The following is an 18,402-nucleotide window of genomic DNA, read 5'->3' on the forward strand; positions in this document are numbered from 1 at the left end:
ATAATAATAATAATAAACATGAATAAAAATAACAAAATAAAAAACTCGGACAAGTCACGCTGGCCACTGGAACCCGACACACCGCCCCTGGAATGCGTTAAATTACCCGGTACGGTGATTGATTTCGCAACTCGGGACAGGAAGCCGATGGTTTCTGATTTATCTCCGCATCTCTCCTCATATTGTCTGTTAATAGTTAAGTACTAAATACCTCGTCGCTTCGTTTGTCTACAGAGTACACTGGCCTTGGAACATTTGGTATATACACCACAACATCCAATATTTCAATTGCCCCGAGCCCGGTTCATACGTGGAACTGTCACATTCCCAACCCAAAGAAAAATTTGGTTCCAGTAACGTGAGCTTGATTGGTGGTTCCGAGGCAGCGTTTGGAAGGGGACGAGATTCTGAGCCACACACACGGTAAAGTCCGGAACGTCTGCCCAGCCATGATTCGACACCCGCACCGGCTGACCCCTGGAGCATCACCGAGACTTCCAGAAGGCGTTCAAGAAAATTCTGTGGACAGGGATTGCAATGCAGATAAGAGATGAACTCCAATGCGATCCGAAGGGACAGTCGATCTCCCTCACAGTTCCCTTCATCTTTTTATGTATACACCGATCGTCTCATTGTTGGCATCAATGTCGAAATCCGATGAACGATTCGTTAGTATTGACTACTATAACCTGACTAATGGCTCTCTTCACATGACACGTCTTGGTCCTCGCTGCCCCCATTTCGGGCCGATGTGAGCGGGTGGAAGCCCACAAATGGTCGACAGATGCCTCCGTTCTCGGTGGGGGGGAAAGAGAAGCCGGCGGGTCCAGATTTGGAGAACCAGGAATCACGCTAAGGTACAGTAAGGCTGGAGTCTTGGTGCCTGAGGCCAGAACGTTTTAGAGCCTTGGCCCCGGCTGTTCTCCGTGTCCTGGTCCTGTGACCCTGCACGTCCAAGGGTTCGATTCGGTTCTCGTCCGATGTCCATCATCGTTTTAGTCGATCTGGATAAACAGAACCTCATCTCGGTAGATCTCTTTTCCATGTTGCCAGCAACTGGAAAAGTGCAGGGGAAATACAAATTCTAAAAATCGTCACCGCTTGTTCAATAGATTAACCCAATCCTCCTCGCTTAACAACCAAACCGTATGATCACATCTTCAGGCATCGAAGAAGATACTATTGGAAATCTCACCGAAAACAACAAATTGGTCTAGTACCGCCTCTCGGCATCTTACGGAATGACAAAATTTCTCCAAGAAACTACCACCATGATTAAAGCTACGGATTTGGCAAATCTCATGCGGGGAAAGGTGTCTAACCTTGCCCGGGAGGGTAGTGGATCTGCATAAGCAGATAAAGTGCATCGCCGTAGGTTTATTAAATTATTAAGTAAAAAGTACTGCTAAGACTCCATCTGTTCTGCCGAGTAGAGTATGTCTACCCGGGCCCCGAAACGCGTCATTCGGGTAATTGAGGGAAATTGTTACCACGTCGAGCGAAACTGGGGTGATGTGATCTGTGGATTAGCTCTAGTAGTCTGAAGCTAGTAAGGTTATGTTGGGGTTTATGCGCATCTGGCATATTGCTGACTTGATGTTACTCATTTTCTGCGGAGGTACTCAGATCGGACTGGGGTAGTGGAGGGTAATTCATGGGCAATTAGATCAATTTTATAAAATATCAGTATGGGGTAAGATATGATAACCCGACTACTAATTAGAATTAACAGATGAGGTCTGGAAAGTGGACAACAATATCCTGTAGACGGGTAGTATTAGCAATACGTAGCAAGTTGAACCAAATATATATCTTATGTCACACACGTGATCGCAATCTACGTTACCTACATAGTAGGACGAGTATATTCTTTATCCAAAACAACAAAGAACTCCGACAGTCAAATTACACAGAGAATACGACTCCAACTGCCAGTAGAAGCCTTGCGTTTAAATCAATATATACTCGCGTTGCTGTACCAACCCGGATAAATTGAGAAATCTCACTTGGCGCGCCTCTCCCCTTTGAACCTCCTACAAGGGCCTACTTACGCGCCGAGGAGCAACTGAAACGAACATGTCTTCCATGAACGACTTTTACTTGAATGACATGTAGCTTTCGGGCTGATTATATCACGGAAACTCCGTTTTTAACGCCTCTTCGACCTTTTCGCTTGCATTCAGCATTCCGTCATTATCCCATTTCCTGCAAAGCCCGGAAGACCGTGCACTACCACAATCAATTTTGTGGCCTTCTTTGCTCTCATACGTCAAGATGTAACACTTCATCCCGTTATCTATACGAGTCCATCGAGGATGTGGAGAAATTAGAAATCTACAAAGTAGGTGTTATCGCCCTACAGCAGTCAGGGACCAGTTTCACGATCGCGACATAATAGGTTCATCAACGGTGGAGATCAATCAATCGAGAGATTTATCGGTTGTGGGACGACCGACCCAAGGACAGCGTACAGAAACCTCGACATGGAAAGGGGATGCCGCCTGTTGAATCAGCGGAACGGGCTGCAGTTTTCTGGATACTGCGGTCCATGCTTTCATCCAGGTCTGAAAGTCATCCTACTGCCAAGTAGATTTTCGAATCCAAATGGATGGTGACATGGACACTAACTGCGTATGACAAGATTTGAAAGACTTGGTCACAGCACGGAACAACACTAGTCAGCTTTATACGTTGTGGGATTCTTCATCTTGCCCATTTAGGGTTTGAGAGCGTGGCTTCTGTTCCAATAGACCGATCCCTGTTTTGAAATCCGTTTCTAGGCAAATAACGCAGTTCTGTGTAAAGATCCTATACATAATCCTATCTCACGATGCAAAACATGCATCCCCTCGGCGATACAGAGCTGTTCAGGCTTCCACTTTTGCTAGCTCAAAGCAGCCCTCTCGCACCATGCGTTGTGGACCGCTATCTCGACGAGTGTCCAGTGCGGCTAAGGTATAATAGTACGTATAAGATGCAAAAGTCTAGTGGAGAGGGGCTGGGGTTCCCCAGAAACCCGAGAAACGAAAATGAACGAAACACGACTATGCTTGATGGCATGTTGCAGGCACTTGTAACAGACGAGACGTCACCTACTTCTCCTATCAATCAACTCTCTGGGTGTATATTCATCATAAACAGCCCGGAGACCACACAACGCCCCAACCCACGCCCCAAACCCTACGACCACATGCGTAAGCATCCATCGCACATAGAACGGCCCACCCACAATAACAGGCCAATTATCCAACCTATGAAAAATAGTCCACAACTGAAGCATAAACACCACGCTTCCAAACCAGCCCTTCCCAGTGTGCTCCAAAATAACACTATTCAAGTTTCGAAAGAAGACTTCCTTCAATCCATCCGTGGGATCGGTCCACTCCTGGACGACCAGTTCTTCATCGTTGAAATCGGAGTCATCATCAAGAGCACGACTCCACTCGTGAACGACAAACTTGGGGATTGCAATGATTCCATCAGACGCACGGTATGTGTAGGTACGGCTTTGAATGGTAACTTTGGCTGCTCCTTGGATGATGCGTAGGTACTCAGTGTGGGTTTCGTGCCAGTGCGAGCCTGATGTCCATGGACTCTTGGGCGGGAGAATGATGGTCACAGTTGAAGAGGAGGGTTCTGGGAGAATGTATGTGACTTCACCTGGCCGGGTGAATGTGCGCGTGTCCTTAGTTTCTGTGCGAGGCATCTTTGTGATTTGAAACCAAGAATTGTTGGAGAATGTCTGCTATAAGTAACCCTGGGGGCTTATGAATGCACTTGCGGACCCGTTCCGCGTGGATGATTAATGAGGATGTAGTTTACTAACGTATGAATATAGATTTTTAATCTTAATAAAATACTTTTACTAATAAGTCAAAGAATTTATATATTGGAGATAGATAGAGAACAAATTAAGCATCTGAAAAAAGATTCTATAGAACTATAGAAAGTCGTAAAATAAACTATTCAACCTAGTGCAATAGGCCTTTCATATCAGATAAATTCTTATCTTAGTCTCAAAGGCCTTAGTTTCCGTTAGAAAAACCTGTATGATAGGTATTCATGTGAATAATCATAATATATCTGGAAGTAGGCACCGAGTTATGCATATAACTATGCCAACTGTTTACACCAGAGTTAGAGGCAGTTTGCATGCAGCAAGAACGTACACTAGAGCGTAGTAGGGCAGCCACCGAGCCATATGTTACATAACACCGATATGAAGGCCACGGAAATACTGCTCTCCTTGAGACTGTAGGCATCGCTTAACTTAGGTGTTTGGTCGCCGAGTGTCGCATGATACATACGGACATACGTCCCCGCAGAAGAAGCTATTGGAAGGCCATTTGCGTTCTCAATGCTCAATCTACTCCAGTAGTATTTCCGTCCAAAGTTAGTAATGTGAGAAAGAATCCCCAAAGCTTCAGCAGTTTTGCTGTCCGGTATGAAGAAGTGTTGAATAACACTGATCTTTAAGGAGGGTACTCAGAGTAGGATGACCGTTCGGATATGATAGAGAACCGGAAGAGGATCGGACATTCCAATCTTGTTCTAAATGTGGGAGAAATATTATAAAAATTCAGATTTCCTATATTCGTCCAAGTCAGGAATATCATACCCTTATTTTGGTTACGTGTAGGATAGAATCTCTATTTCATATTTCATCCCAAGTTGTAACATTGATTGAATGATAGACTTAAAATTCAAGCGCTCTGTGCCATCTATCTCTCGTAGGATTATCACATACCAATCAGGGTTTGAAGGTGAGTTCACCCCGCTTAGTGTGATAGAGCCACTTGAGTGACAGATCCTTGTTATTGGGAACTAAAAATGGTCACTGCATAGCGTTTGTGATAGTGACGCAGGGTGAGCAACCCGGCGATGATCATTGGAAACTCTATCTGATGTCCCACTTCGCTCGAAGAAACTCTGCTATAAAGCTTAATACGAAGATTTTACTGGATCATCTACACAATTACCATAAAGGATGTTTGGAAGTCTATATCTGTGGGGGAAGAGAGAGAGAGAGAGAGATAAAAAAAAAAAAAAAAAAGCAGGCAAAGGAGAGGGAAGGCAAAAAAAGCATAGCATAAAGCACTCGGGGGCAAACGATCCAAGGCTCTAACGGTGTGGGGTCCCTTTCATATCTCCAATGAACCAACGGACGAGATCTAAATATATCTTACCAACAATAAGGTGAAACTTCTGCAGGATTGCCCCTGTGGTTCCATTTTTTTTATGTTGGCTGGGTGATGGTATACCAACTCACCCAACTCCGTACCCGTTTACTTTGAAACCAAATGATCGGCGGATACCCCAGTCCTGGAAGGGGATTCACGATTCGCCTATTTCCGCCAAAGGCTTTCAGTCTAAAGTGTGACGGAGATGTGCCTATGTGCTTAAGCCTGCATCTCGCTGGCGCTTAACGGAGGAGGGCGGCGATCATTGGCCAGCAGACCAACCCTACTCTGCCGCCCTTCATCGCCATCGATTGATGCAGTCAGTGAACCAAAGACTATATAGCCGCCCAACACTCCCCCGGTTTTTGAACCCTTTCTATTTCTTGATACACTGCTTGTTTGAGATTTCCTTTTAGTCTCCCTTTTTGTTCTATTTTCGTCTTCTAGTGTTTCGTTTGGCTGGTCCAGACGAGTGCTATTTTTTGAGTCTTCCTATTTTTGGATCTGCATTACGTCAATAATAATAGTATCATTTACACGCCCTGCGTCTAAGAGACCCTTCGTTGACCGAAGTGAATCGCTAGCGCTTTTAATATCCTTTTCCATTACTTTAAATCTCCTTCGCTCCCCCCCAAAGCTGTATCCAACCTCCACCTCCACAATGATCCCCACTGCTCGTGCAGCCGCAAGACCCAAGTTGAGTCTCAGCATTTCTGCTGCGCAGAATACCTCTCGGCCTACATTGTCGCTCAAGTCCCCGGGTCCTCTCCCCCGGACTCCAATCTCCCCGTCTGCTCCCAGTCCAGCTTCCTCCCGGTTCTGCTCTCTTCAAGTGCCGAGTTATGGATACGTCAACTCGTGTTCCTCAAAGAGCATTCTCAAAAAACAATCAACAGCGGTCGCAGCTGGCAACGTTAACAAACGGATCCAGTTTAAAGGCACACCGACCGTCCACTGTGTGACGCCCATTGAGAACCCCGAGGAATACTACGGCACGCACACCAAGATGTCGCGCGAAGAGCGGCGTTGGATGGTGCGCGAATGAACGATCACCAGTAAAACTCGATGAACCACACCTACGCAGACGGAACGAGAGGACTACTCGGAGTTCGGGGGCTCTTCATCCATTGAGAGCCCATCTCCCGCGACTGTACCCGGCCCTAATTTTGGATTGACAATGCAACTTGCAGCACAAATGCAGCAGAGCCTGTGGAGGACCGTCCGCGCAGAGCGTCGGACGTCCGGTACAAAAGTCAAGGAGAGGAACGTCCCTATTGGAAAGGAGGGTAGTCTATCAATGTATATATGATCCTATTATGTTTATGATGTGATGATAAGATCCATACCAAGTATAGCATGAGTGAGCATTAGCCTGGAGAAATCCAATTACAGTCGTTACGCTCCATCACTTGCGTCCAGACCCGTAATGTTGTCAATATGGGTACTCATTCATGTGCAGCTCTAACGCCTGTTTTTACTTGTCTTACATCCATACTTAATCGTAATAACCAAGAAAAATTAACAAACACAACTAGAATTCATGATGATCCTGCTCTGCGTCATTACCATTTTGGTCATGGTTTAGGGCACCCTTTGAGGGCTTCTGTGGCCCGTGCGACCGAACGTCAGGCCTTTTCCGCAGTGGTTATCGCCGTGTCCAGCCGGAGCACCATCTCTTCAATTAACCCCAATGTTGAACTTGAGGACCCCCGTCGCGAGTTTTCGCAAGGCTATATGCAGCACAGCAAGACGTAGCTTGTTTCCTCGAAATCGGGACCTGCTCACTTTTGCTATTGAAACTTCTTGGTAAGACGATCCCGGAACTGAACCAAGCTTGGCTGCTAATTTGTCTATTGGCACTAGCGATGACACTTCAGTCGCAATTGTTGAAAAGAATGAAACCACAAATGCCGCTAAGATCCATTTCCTTGAGAACGTAACGGCCGATTCAAACGAGTACCGAGGTGTCCATCCCATTGCATCACTCGAGTCACACCAAGAAAACCTCGCGAAACTGGTTGATAAGGCGCTGAGGCATTTGCCCGTCGCTTCGGACAATGTTGAAGGACACCGATCGATAACGCTCGCGGATGGCTCCCAGCCGCGCTACAAACCGGACTTTGTGTCCGCTACTCGAGGGCCGGGGATGCGAGCGAATCTCTTCGTCGGCTTAGATACAGGGAAAGCGTTGTCAGTTGCGTGGCAAATCCCTTTCATGGGTGTTCATCATATGCAAGCTCATTTGTTGACACCCCGGCTTGTATCGTCTCTCAGTCAGAATCAAGGGACCAGTGGTCACACCTCACCGTCACCGCCTGTTACACCAGAGTTTCCCTTTCTGTCTATCCTTGTCTCGGGCGGCCATTCGATTCTTGTGAAATCATCAACCCTTACGGACCACAAGATCATGGCCTCCACCGCGGACATAGCAATTGGCGAGTCGCTTGACAAATCGGCCAGGGAAATTCTTCCTGATTCCTTACTGCAGAGTGCGAAGAATACCATGTACGGCAAAATGCTAGAGGAATTTGCTTTCCCAAATGGTAGCACCGATTATGCTGATTATCGCCCTCCGATGAACCGTGGCGAGGAACTCGTCAAGCGGGAGACCCCATGGGGCTGGTCCCTGACGACCCCGTTTGCTAATACTCGCAACCTGCAATTCAGTTTTTCATCTATTGCCAGTGCGGTCAAGAAGATCATCACACAAAAAGAGAACTCCGGACAGAGCTTTTCCCATGAAGAACGAGTTGATATGGCCCGCGAATCCATGCGGGTCTGTTTCGAGCATCTCGCCTCTCGGACGATCATCGCTCTTGAGACACTTCGTCAACAGAAGCCTGACGATGAGGTAAAGACCCTCGTGGTCAGCGGTGGTGTCGCGGCCAATCGTTTCCTCATGACTGTTTTGCGCTCATTCCTCGATGTCCGCGGTTTCAATCATGTCGACATTTTCGCACCCCCTCCGTACCTGTGCACCGACAATGCTGCGATGATTGGATGGGCTGGCCTTGAGATGTTTGAGGCGGGCTGGCGCACAGATCTCAGTTGCCGCGCTCTCAGGAAGTGGAGCCTTGATCCGCAAGCCGATGATGGCGGCGTTCTGGGCCCCAGCGGATGGCAGAAAGCCTAGGCCTATCTTCGATGACGGTTATTCATTGTCTTCACTGTACACTAGTAATACCCTTGTACACCACTCATCCTTTTACTTCTAGTTGATGTATATATACTCTCAATTTAAAGATATAGATAGACAGGATATGACAGTAATATTTTTTGGGTTAGGACTTTGTTTTCTACCAGATCTATCTGACAATCGTATAGAAAGCGCTGCCCGGGTAGTCTTATCCTACACCCAAATATAGTGCCAACGACTTTTTGTCAAAAAGCGCATGTATCAATGCTGCCCATCTAGTGATTTTGAGGATACTATCATCCAATCGGCCAGCGACCAGAGAGCTCCTGTTGTCCACGGCCCCTTCGAGGACCCAGCTGCCGCTGAATTTTGGCTAGAGAGTCGTGACACCAGTGATTTCCTCGCATCGACTATCTAGTGATCAAAAATGAGGTTTCAAATCAACCGCCCGCGACATTGTCACCTTGCCGCAGAGTGGTGATTTGTTTGCGAAGCTCGAGGAAGAAGTCCTTGCCGTTGGCCATAGTGTTTGCTGTAGCATGAACGTCAATATGACGAAAATGAGGGAACCAATCAGTCAGGCGACATACGTTTCGAGCCCCAAGGTCCAGAGCGGTTTGTGTCCTTTCCACCAGGTTTATAAAGGAAGGGCTTCGGCTCTACGAGAACAGTTAGCGACCGGATGGGTGCTTGCACGACGTCGCAAGCTTCCTCTGATATAACGGACCTCTTGAATCTAATCGCGCATGTTCCGTTAGCAAATAGTATATCGTTGAGATATCATAGGTGGAGCCTACTTCTCTTGAGAGCCCCCTTCGCCTCGGCAGCATTGAAGCCTCGCACAGGGACATGTTGTTCCTGAGCTGGCCCAGTGGAGAGCTGATCACGCGACTCTCCCCAGGTGGTATTCTGGTTCTGTCCACCACGAGAGCCACTATGCGCGCTCATCGTTCTGTGCATGGAGTGCCTTTGTCCCGACTGGCGGTTTTGGTCGTATGTGCGGCCCCCGCGCCATCTAGCAGGAGATCTCCGGCGTTAGTATCAAGGGCGGCTGGGGGAAATAATGAATGGGGGGCATATATATATGTATATATATATTTATATATAAAAGCTCAGGGTCAGGGGGGGAAATCGAGGGGAAGACGATTACCGATCATCGCCAGAACCACTCATATTGGGGAGGGAGAAGCTCAATCAAATCAGATTGGATTGAATTATTTAAGCTGTGGGCTTTCAAAAGAAGCTCCGCGTTGATTAAATCGGACCAAAATGTCAGGTGGAGTCTCTCCGCCTTGTCTCAAGATGGTTTAGTGCCGCCGGGCAAGTGAGATAACGGACACTCCTCGCTTTCGCGTCTTCCCTTCGCCGCCGATGGCTGAGACACCTCTGCCCTTCATTTCTTTGCTATTTTGTGCATTTTTCGGCTGCTATTGAGTCATGATTGACATTTCTTCTTTACTTGATCCGGTTTCCTTATGCTACGCGGCACCGCGAGACACTGTTTGATTGCAACGTGAGGCTGAGCGACAAGCTCAACGACATTGATCAACATCCATTCTTTTGTACACCATCCCATCCCACAACTGTCTGAACATTCTTTCCCGACCGCAGAAATGGCGCCATTAACTTCGAATAAATACCGGTCATCCCCCGGAAGGCCGCCTAAGACCCAATCTAAAGCCGTGCTGAAAGGCACCCAGAACTCAAACGCTACTCCGGGTGACGGACCACCCCTCAAAAAGCGGAAATACGTCCCTGGTGGACCAGGTGGTGGAGGTAGATACATCGAGCTTGATGTGCGAGAGACGAAGCCGCCTAAGCCGGCGAAACCTGCGAGACCCCCAAAACCAGCCAAACCATCGCCAGTTGCACGCAACTCCACCCCCCGAACCCGCCATGCCCGAGAAGCTGAAGTTCAACCCATGCAGCTCCCTCCACCCCCGCCTCCTGTCCCAACGACACCACCATCTGCACGTCTCACAAGAGACAAAAGCCAAAGTCGGGGCGGCCGTTTCGGCTCCTCGACCGCTGCTGCTCTGGCTTTACAACAGGGGGATGGGTATAAGCCACGGGAAGAGCGAGGGTGGGAGGAGTTCCACCCGGATTTGGATATTGAAACGAAGTTTGTAGTCTTCCCTGCAGAGGAGGTGGATAAGCCAGCTCCGTCTGCGCATGTAGCCCATATCCTTTCTCCGAATGGCCTCAATCTCAACAATGACAAAGACCCATTAGCTGAACTTATCCGAGCTCATGCCAATGGCACGTCTCCTACACCTATCAAACGCCGGCCAGGACGCCCTCCCCGCCGTCCTGAAGCAATTCTAAACGCTCTCGGAATTACACCACAACCAAAAGTTGTTCCACCCCCTGGTCCAAACCCCCGGGAGAGGCTAACCCTCCCTAAACCCTCATTTCGACTACGAGATCCATTTAGATTCTACGATCAACCAGGTGTGGGCCAACAAAACTATGTTGACCGGACAATGGCAAGTGTGGGATATCAGGAGAGTGATCTTTTCCTTCGCCACGATCGTCGATTGATACGTGTAACTGAGGCACCACAGGAGGACGATCTCGACGCCGTCAACCCCGTGGGAACTGAGGAGGAGCCCAATACCTCTGTTGGGAGAGTAGAATATGATATGGATGAGCAAGACGAAAAGTGGCTGGAGGACTACAATGCAAGGCGTAGAGAGGATCAGCTGGAACCCATCAAACCCGCTGTCTTCGAAATCACCATGACAAAGATTGAGAAAGAGTGGCATGCGCTCGAGAAGCGCATCCCCAAACCAAACCCAAAACCGCCCCAAACGCAACGACCTCGTTCAAGCTCTGCCGCTGCGGTGAATGGCGAAACCACGGGGCCCGGAGAGGATCAAGACAGCAAATGTGCGATTTGCGATGATGGTGATTGTGAAAACTCCAATGCTATTGTCTTCTGTGACGGATGCGATCTGGCAGTGCATCAGGAGTGTTACGGCGTACCATTCATCCCCGAGGGCCAATGGCTATGCCGTAAGTGTCAACTGGTTGGGAGAGGAGCCGTCAACTGCATCTTCTGTCCCAACACCGAGGGTGCCTTCAAACAGACTACCACCTCGAAATGGTCTCATCTGCTTTGCGCTATATGGATCCCGGAAGTGTCTATTGGAAATCCGTCGCTGATGGAACCGATCACCGATATTGAAAAAGTACCTAGGAGCCGTTGGAAACTTCATTGCTATATTTGCCGGCAGCGAATGGGTGCATCGATTCAGTGCAGCAACAAGAACTGCTTCGTCGCATTCCATGTGACTTGTGCCCGACGGGCTCAGCTCTATCTGAAGATGAAGTCCGGCCACGGATCTCCTGCAATCATGGATACTCACCTGCTCAAAGCATTCTGCGACAAACATGTTCCTCCCGAGTGGCGCCGGGAACATGGGACGGACGCTGCTACCGCTGAAGCCATGGAATACTATCGTAATACTATGCAAGGCCGGCGGTGGGGTGACAGTCAGGCTGCCGCGCTAGCACTAGAGCCATCACACCCCCTCGGGTGTGAGCATGGGGACGATGAGGCACTGCGGACTCATACGCCACGCATTACGCTTACGGTTGGTGGGAATAAAAGAAAACGCCCTACTATACCCAAGACTATCTGGAAACTGCCATCCGGCGCTCCCGTGATACCACACGTTGTTCTAAACGCCGTTGCAGCCTCTCTTCAGCGCTTCGGTGTGCGTCAGCGAAAGCAATATGCCGAGGATGCGTGCAAGTATTGGACACTCAAACGCGAAGCCAGAAGAGGTGCCGCATTGCTGAAGCGTTTGCAACTACAACTAGAGACCTTCTCATCTATGGAAATGACCAGGAGAGACTACGTCGCCATGGGAGCTGCCGGAGGGAAGCGGCTCCAACGCCGTATTGAGTTCGGTGAACGACTATATCATGATCTCGATCGGTTGAGAACGATGTGCGATGAAGTCAAGAAACGTGAGAGGGAGAAGCTGAAGGATGCCGAAACTCTTCGGAGTATTGTCGACACCGTCTACTTCCCTATATTCCCCTTGCTCTGGCCTATTTTTGACAAAGCTCAAGGGTAAGTATTTTTTTCTCTGACTATTTTGGAGCTGTTACTGATGCTGATGTCGATACAGACTTGACGGCAGGGGCATCTTCAGACAGGGGTTGGTGTCGATACGCACTAAGCTGGAAGAGCGCCGGTACACCTCCGTTTCTGCTTTCTCTGCTGATCTTGCTCGAGTGTTCACGTCGGAGATTGGGGTGCAGCCCGCAGGGGACACTGCCGAACTTCAAATGCAGATCAGCGGCCGCGCTCCGGAGCTCAGCTTAGAACAGCGCGAGAAACGAAAACTGGCCAAGCGCATTATCAAGTTCATCCAGCCTGCCCTGGAGGAAGCGATCAAGAAAGAAAGCGAGCTGAATCGTAAGCCCTTCGAACAGGAGCTTAAGGAATTGGACCTTATGCTCGAGAACAGTGTCATGTCGCGAAGGGGCTCACAAGTTGAGTCATCAGCTGCTGGGGATGAGGGTTCGGGGAAGCCAGAGGGCCCTCAGGAGAATGCTCAAAAGATCAATAGAGATGTGGAGGTGGCTGCTAAATCGGAGCCCTCTGATGGCGCCGAGGTTACCGCTCTGCCCCAACAGTCCGTTGATAGCGCTATGCCAGATGCAGACCAAGCCCAACCTCCGGACGGTGCTTCAGTATCTCAGACTCAGGAAGTCCCCGGGGCTGAGGTATCCACTCCGACGGTAGAGGATGAATCTAGCAAGCAAGAGAACCCGTCGGCCAATGCACCGACCACTTCTCTTGAAGCATCACCAGCTCCAAATGGAGTCGCAGACAAGCCAGACGAGAACGACCTAGGATCCACCGATCAACCTTCTGAACCACAGAAAGAGCCGTTGACACCCCCTCCCAGCTTCAAGGGGGACCAACAGCTTCCTTTAGCACAAGGTGGCATCCAGTGGTATATGCAACCGTTCGATCCCGTGGGCACCACAATCCATGAAGAGCGATGGACGGGCCGGGATGTCATGCGCGGGATGAGCGAAGAACTCAGTGAGCTTGACGAGGAGGAGCTGAAAGACTTGGTCGACGATGAACTTGAAGGGGAGATGGGGACTGCCATCAAGGGATCCACCACCGACACTGGACCCGATGCGGCACCGGAGCAGGCCGTCAAGGTGTATCGAACTCGACGTCGCTGGCGTGGATTTAAATAGATGATCGAAGAGATTCCCCGTTTGAGTCTTGTGTTTGGTTCTTCTTTTCTTCAACCTCTTCTATCCCTTTCTCTCTTTAATATTTTCTACTTTATCATGTTTGTGTTTGGGCTGATGGCGCGGGTCGGATTACGGCGTCCCCTCCCCTTTTTCTTCTCTTGCACCCTATCGATTCCATGTGTTTCACTGTGCTTTTGCGTCTACTATGATGAATGAATCGTGGGATGTTCGTTTTCTTGCACTGGTAGCTTTACGGCGGTCGTCGGGACTGTAGTTAGGTTGATCTACGACTGAATGGACTACTGCAACTGAAGATCTCAAGCGTTATTCCCGTGAAGAGTATATTTATTGCATTGATTGTACTTATTGTTAGATTTAGAATTGAATTCCCGGAAGATTTATTCCTGTCTATCTAACTTAAGTATCTGTAGAGGTTTTGATCATAAACAAAAACAGCCGGGTCTTGGCGCTCCACCCACAAGAGCCGCTTGCCGTAAAAGGTCTGGAATTCGGTGACTTGGACCTTCGACTGCGAGTGAACGAACTGCTTTCTTCCCCCTTCTTTCATCATTCATCCATCCCTCTCCCTCCCCCAACAACCATTCATCCCCCCTTCTTCTTTTCTTTCCCTTCCCTTATTCTTTTCCTTGTTCTTCCTCTCTCCTGAGGATTTGGTTAATTCTTCTTCCCTGTATTGGTGATTATTCTTCTTCCTAATCAAACCAGTGTGGGTGCTTGAATTTTCTGCATCATTTTCCCATCAACAAATTTTCGACGTGCGACGCGCCCCTATCCCTTGATATAACCGCTCTTTTTGCCAACCAAATTCTAGTTGTTCGATAATCTCCGTCAATATGTCCACAGAGTATGATCACGAAAACGGTCGCTATGACGGTAGGTTCGATGGTTACATCAGCATCTTCGGCATCGCCCTGGGAACACCATAGCAATACTAATCCGTCTGCTTCCACGCGCATCAGACGAGCCTCGCTTCTCTCGCGACGAACGCAGTGCATCTCCTCGCGATGAGCCTCGTGCCGACCGCGCCCGTAGCCGCTCTCCCAATGGTCGCGCCGATGACCGGTATGTCGCATGACCGGAAACTTCGCCACGTGCCGGGCGTTGGTTGAATCTGAGAAATCAAAAAAGAAACTAACTCATCATTCTCTTTTCAGGGCTCCTATCGAGCCGCGTAAGCCTCTTGAGGATGAGGAGGGTGCGGTTAACACTGGCTCCAACCTTTTCGTCACCGGCATTCACCCCCGTCTGACCGAGTCCGACATTTCGCGTCTTTTCGAGAAATATGGTGATGTCGAGAGCTGCTCGATCATGGTCGACCCCCACACCAAGGAATCTCGTGGCTTCGGATTCGTCAAGATGGTGACTGCTGAACAAGCCGACGCCGCCAAGGAGGGCCTGCAGGGTGAGGTTATCGAGGGCCGTACTCTCAGCATTGAGAAGGCTCGTCGTAGCCGCCCTCGCACCCCGACCCCCGGCAAATACTTCGGACCCCCCAAGCGTGGTCAGTAACTCTTGAGCCCGGATCAGTAACCCCAATCGACTCACAGCATTTGCAGACTTCCGGGGCGGTGGCCGCGGACGTGGTGACCGCTACGACGACCGACGTGGCCCTTACGGAGGCAGCTGGCGTCGCAATGACGACTACCGCTATGGCCGCTACGACTCTTACAGTGACCGCCGCGACTATGGTGGCCGCGGTGACTACCGGGATTACCGCCGTGACTACCGGGACGACTACGGTAGCTACCGTGGAATCGATCGTTATGCTTCGGGAGGACGGGAAGACCGGTACAGTCGCGATGAACGCCGCGATGACCGCCGCGAAGAGCGCCGTGGCTATTATGATCGCGATGCTAACCCTCCCAGTTACAGCCATGGTGGTGCTCCTCCTCCTCCCCGCGAGGCTTATTCCGGCGGCGGCGGCGGTGGTGGCCGCTCGTATGACCCTCGTGAAGACCGATATGGTAGCAGGTAGGTGCAGGGTTGGCAGTTATCGACGATGAAAAATCAGGGTCATGGCACGTAATTCTTTTCCCCCCATTTCTAGTCTCTGTCTAGGCTTCCCCTTTTCGTTTCTTTTGTTACCCCCCCTTGTCCTTGTTTTGTGTGACATTCCAACGCCCATCCACATTCCCTGGAATGGTTTCTTAATTCAATACCCGCTGCCTATGGGGAATGAGCTCGACGGTCCACGGTGGAATGTCGGTTTATGTTGTTCTTGATTTTTATCGGAAAAAGTCGTCTGCGCAATTACTACTTGTCATCTCGGCGACATTCGGTACGCCATCAGTTATGCGACCATTTTAACCCTGTCAGAAAACCAAAGGAGAAAAAAAAAAAAAAGGGAAGAACAAGATACTCTTGTGTCGTCGGTCTGCAGTCGCTAGCTGGAGTTTTCTTTTGTTAATTCGCTCGAAACACCGGACAAATTTGGCGGCAGGGAAGGAAAAAAGACATGATATTTACCATAACGTTGTAATTCCTCGGATTATCAGATGGGTCTCAGCACTTCTACATTGCAACTCTTCCGGAAATTGGTCGTTATCTCGCTAGTCAGCTTGTTCGCCTTGTTGCGTCTTATTCAACCTTTTCTACGTAACGACTGTTCGATCTGTATACGGCCAGAAGCAAAGACATAATATCTATCATGCCATGCACAATTTCTCTTCACGCCTTCTGAGGACACAAGCAGTTGAACGGAGTTCGGCCATGATCCGCCAGTTCCGCCATCGTGTTGCTTGCGTGCTTGTAGTATCGCCAGTACGAGCGAAGTGTACACGTCTAGAACGAGCGGGAGAGAGCCATGTCGACGTAATTGCCGCAGCCATCTTATCAACAGCCGGGGGTTCCACCAACTTCGACCGTTGATGGCCTGTTGGCCTGCCGAGGTAGGTAAGATGGTATTGCGATCCGAGCTAACACGTGGAAAAGGAGTCACATATTATCGTTCCCGGGCGCGGTTCCCATGACCCATTATTGTTTCTTCACTTCGTTTTGATTCTCGTGGTCAGACGAACTCCATTGCATGGTGCTGTCGACCAGCCGTGACATGTTACTTGGTTGTTTTGCCGAGTCACTAACAGACAGAACCATGCTTTTAATGGGGAAGCTCTTGGGTTCGTGTCGTTCCATGTTCTAAAGTATAGGGTTAAAAGTGTATACTATTCGGTTTACTTGTAGGAATAGAGACGTTCTCTTCTGGTCGATTATCGGTTCACTCGGTTTTTCCAGATTAGTCTGACAAGCTGGAGATATCGATCGCGGTAGGTGCATCACCGGTCATATCTCATATAAGGACCATATGTGCCGCATATCACTCTCATTGATCCTATGAGTGTGTCGTTATTTTAGAATAGGAGTTAGAATAACTGCTAATCAGTTGAGCCGTGTAACCTCTTACCTGATCACGCTTAGTTTTAGATAGTCCATAATGCAAGGGCGTGGAGCGCCCTTGATTCGTTGTATAACCATCCTCTAACACATTCCCTAGCAGTTAGTTTGATGAAGAGCAAACGTTCCCATCACTCTAGAAGTGTCATTCGAATGAATAGTTCCGCATGATAACAACCCACTGGAGTACCAATATATGTCGACTGAATAAAAGCAAGAAAAGAAGAAAAGGCATATTCACTGCTGAGATATGGGCGATAGAGATTCAAATTCATAGTAGGGATGATTCAGAGTGTAAGACGGATAAATATATATCTCCCGCAGTACTTCGGCTAATGTTATTGAAATGCTAGAAACCTATATTCTTAGTTAGATCTTAGCCCCGTCGAAAAAATATATATATATCTCTCTATGAAACTATATATATATCTCAGCTCATATAGCATCTACACGCCCCAAAACCAATACTCTCCAACGAAACACCTCCACAACCCATACACCAATCCTCTAAAGCCAACACACACAAAATATATAGATAATAACCAAACTAGATTCTCTCATACCGATAACGTTCAAAAAAGATGGTATCATAAAATCCCTAACCCCAAGAATAAAACACCACAAACCACCCTAAACACCACAAACGAACTATCCTCAATGTCAAGTCCCGAACCTGCGCAGCAGTAGACACACCACGGCCAACGGCTTTCAAATTTCCCATGCTCCATCCCGGCTCATCTATCCTGTCCAGCTATACAGCACATGACTGGCTACCCGGTAGAAATGTAATATCCGTTCTTTCCGGGGACGCGGACGAATCCACCAGCGCGCAATATCCTCCCGCTTCAAGCGAGATAAATTCGATCCCACATATCCTAACTTAAACCCAGTCTCTAATCCATGGACTGAAAAGATTTATTCAGGCGACTTTGCCCCTTCCACCTCATTACTCTTCTGAATCAGGAATTCGCCGAGTACGCGGAGCGGGTTTTGTGGTCTAATTCCATTCCATCATACACCTCGGTTAGCCAACTCCATTCTCTGACTATCGAGTATACAAATAAATGACAACTCTGGTAGGGGTATGCCAACTCACTGCTCCTTCGTAACATGTTTCATTCCCTCCAGGAGATACGGGACGATCTTCTCGTTCATGTAGACTCGGGCCGGGGCACCGCCGGGTCGGAGTTGGGCGGTTGGGGTAGGTTCGCCGGTCGGGGTATTGGCCGCTGCGGTGTTGGGGGTGGAATCGTTGGCCATGATTGTTGGTTTTACGGTTGTCGAGGGAGCGTCTTTGGTATTTGGAGGTGGGATGGGGGACTGGTGGTTTTTTTTTTGTTGTGAGTTCAACGTTCACGTTTCAATCGGGGTTCCGGTTGGGGTTTATGACGTTTGAGTTTCCAGTGATATATGGGATTTGTATGTGTGTGTGTGTGTTGGGTGGGG

General features: G+C 48.9%; 8 protein-coding genes across 8 annotated transcripts; 5 read left to right on the top strand and 3 right to left on the bottom strand.

Moving 5' to 3' along the window:
• Positions 1-1,931: 1,931 nt before the first annotated feature.
• Positions 1,932-2,453, top strand: BDV27DRAFT_137545 (uncharacterized protein). Its single transcript, XM_032069012.1, has one exon. The coding sequence runs from the start codon at positions 2,105-2,107 to the stop codon at positions 2,393-2,395; it is 291 nt and encodes a 96-aa protein (XP_031921629.1). The 5' UTR covers positions 1,932-2,104; the 3' UTR covers positions 2,396-2,453.
• A 472-nt stretch (positions 2,454-2,925) lies between these two features.
• On the bottom strand, positions 2,926-3,706 carry BDV27DRAFT_169331 (uncharacterized protein; the record flags this gene model as incomplete). The annotated part of the gene is made up of 2 exons (XM_032075004.1): positions 2,926-2,950; positions 3,156-3,706. The coding sequence occupies 2 exons, from the start codon at positions 3,704-3,706 to the stop codon at positions 2,926-2,928; spliced, it is 576 nt and encodes a 191-aa protein (XP_031921630.1).
• A 1,794-nt stretch (positions 3,707-5,500) lies between these two features.
• Positions 5,501-6,663, top strand: BDV27DRAFT_137547 (uncharacterized protein). The gene has a single exon (XM_032069013.1). The coding sequence runs from the start codon at positions 5,842-5,844 to the stop codon at positions 6,223-6,225; it is 384 nt and encodes a 127-aa protein (XP_031921631.1). The 5' UTR covers positions 5,501-5,841; the 3' UTR covers positions 6,226-6,663.
• A 15-nt stretch (positions 6,664-6,678) lies between these two features.
• On the top strand, positions 6,679-8,428 carry BDV27DRAFT_67681 (glycoprotease family-domain-containing protein). The gene is made up of 2 exons (XM_032077281.1): positions 6,679-6,986; positions 7,044-8,428. The coding sequence occupies exons 1-2, from the start codon at positions 6,871-6,873 to the stop codon at positions 8,311-8,313; spliced, it is 1,386 nt and encodes a 461-aa protein (XP_031921632.1). The 5' UTR covers positions 6,679-6,870; the 3' UTR covers positions 8,314-8,428.
• A 43-nt stretch (positions 8,429-8,471) lies between these two features.
• BDV27DRAFT_137551 (uncharacterized protein) lies at positions 8,472-9,516 on the bottom strand. The gene is made up of 5 exons (XM_032069014.1): positions 9,467-9,516; positions 9,114-9,331; positions 9,044-9,052; positions 8,907-8,975; positions 8,472-8,848 (listed from the first exon to the last, which is right to left on the bottom strand). The coding sequence occupies exons 1-5, from the start codon at positions 9,487-9,489 to the stop codon at positions 8,757-8,759; spliced, it is 411 nt and encodes a 136-aa protein (XP_031921633.1). The 5' UTR covers positions 9,490-9,516; the 3' UTR covers positions 8,472-8,756.
• Positions 9,517-9,689: 173 nt separating this feature from the next.
• BDV27DRAFT_67699 (putative PHD finger domain protein) lies at positions 9,690-13,682 on the top strand. Its single transcript, XM_032077282.1, has 2 exons — positions 9,690-12,397; positions 12,456-13,682. Exons 1-2 carry the CDS (start codon positions 9,930-9,932, stop codon positions 13,543-13,545), a joined length of 3,558 nt encoding a protein of 1,185 aa, XP_031921634.1. The 5' UTR covers positions 9,690-9,929; the 3' UTR covers positions 13,546-13,682.
• Positions 13,683-14,253: 571 nt separating this feature from the next.
• On the top strand, positions 14,254-15,609 carry BDV27DRAFT_67726 (RNA recognition motif domain-containing protein). The gene is made up of 5 exons (XM_032077285.1): positions 14,254-14,439; positions 14,526-14,628; positions 14,721-15,067; positions 15,123-15,354; positions 15,439-15,609. Exons 1-5 carry the CDS (start codon positions 14,400-14,402, stop codon positions 15,539-15,541), a joined length of 825 nt encoding a protein of 274 aa, XP_031921635.1. The 5' UTR covers positions 14,254-14,399; the 3' UTR covers positions 15,542-15,609.
• A 1,722-nt stretch (positions 15,610-17,331) lies between these two features.
• BDV27DRAFT_137562 (DPY30/SDC1 family protein) lies at positions 17,332-18,276 on the bottom strand (the record flags this gene model as incomplete). Its single annotated transcript, XM_032069015.1, has 2 exons — positions 17,332-17,953; positions 18,053-18,276. Coding segments are annotated over 2 exons (302 nt in total), but the record flags the coding sequence as incomplete, so codon positions are not given.
• Between the last annotated feature and the right edge of the window lie 126 nt (positions 18,277-18,402).

This window comes from Aspergillus caelatus (genome assembly GCF_009193585.1).
Source record: "Aspergillus caelatus strain CBS 763.97 unplaced genomic scaffold BDV27scaffold_324, whole genome shotgun sequence".
NCBI classification, from domain to species: Eukaryota; Fungi; Ascomycota; class Eurotiomycetes; order Eurotiales; family Aspergillaceae; genus Aspergillus; species Aspergillus caelatus.

Coding starts and splice junctions, on each gene's coding strand:
- BDV27DRAFT_137545 (XM_032069012.1), top strand. CDS start 2,105: ATGACATGTAGCTTTCGGGCTGATTATATCACGGAAACTCCGTTTTTA.
- BDV27DRAFT_137547 (XM_032069013.1), top strand. CDS start 5,842: ATGATCCCCACTGCTCGTGCAGCCGCAAGACCCAAGTTGAGTCTCAGC.
- BDV27DRAFT_67681 (XM_032077281.1), top strand. CDS start 6,871: ATGTTGAACTTGAGGACCCCCGTCGCGAGTTTTCGCAAGGCTATATGC. Junction 6,987..7,043: donor TTTGCTATTGAAACTTCTTG/GTAAGACGATCC, acceptor TATTGGCACTAG/CGATGACACTTCAGTCGCAA.
- BDV27DRAFT_137551 (XM_032069014.1), bottom strand. CDS start 9,489: ATGAGTGGTTCTGGCGATGATCG. Junction 9,332..9,466: donor AGTGGTTCTGGCGATGATCG/GTAATCGTCTTC, acceptor ATCTCCTGCTAG/ATGGCGCGGGGGCCGCACAT. Junction 8,849..8,906: donor TGGACCTTGGGGCTCGAAAC/GTATGTCGCCTG, acceptor TTCATGCTACAG/CAAACACTATGGCCAACGGC.
- BDV27DRAFT_67699 (XM_032077282.1), top strand. CDS start 9,930: ATGGCGCCATTAACTTCGAATAAATACCGGTCATCCCCCGGAAGGCCG. Junction 12,398..12,455: donor ATTTTTGACAAAGCTCAAGG/GTAAGTATTTTT, acceptor ATGTCGATACAG/ACTTGACGGCAGGGGCATCT.
- BDV27DRAFT_67726 (XM_032077285.1), top strand. CDS start 14,400: ATGTCCACAGAGTATGATCACGAAAACGGTCGCTATGACG. Junction 14,629..14,720: donor AATGGTCGCGCCGATGACCG/GTATGTCGCATG, acceptor TTCTCTTTTCAG/GGCTCCTATCGAGCCGCGTA. Junction 15,355..15,438: donor TCGGGAGGACGGGAAGACCG/GTACAGTCGCGA, acceptor TCCCAGTTACAG/CCATGGTGGTGCTCCTCCTC.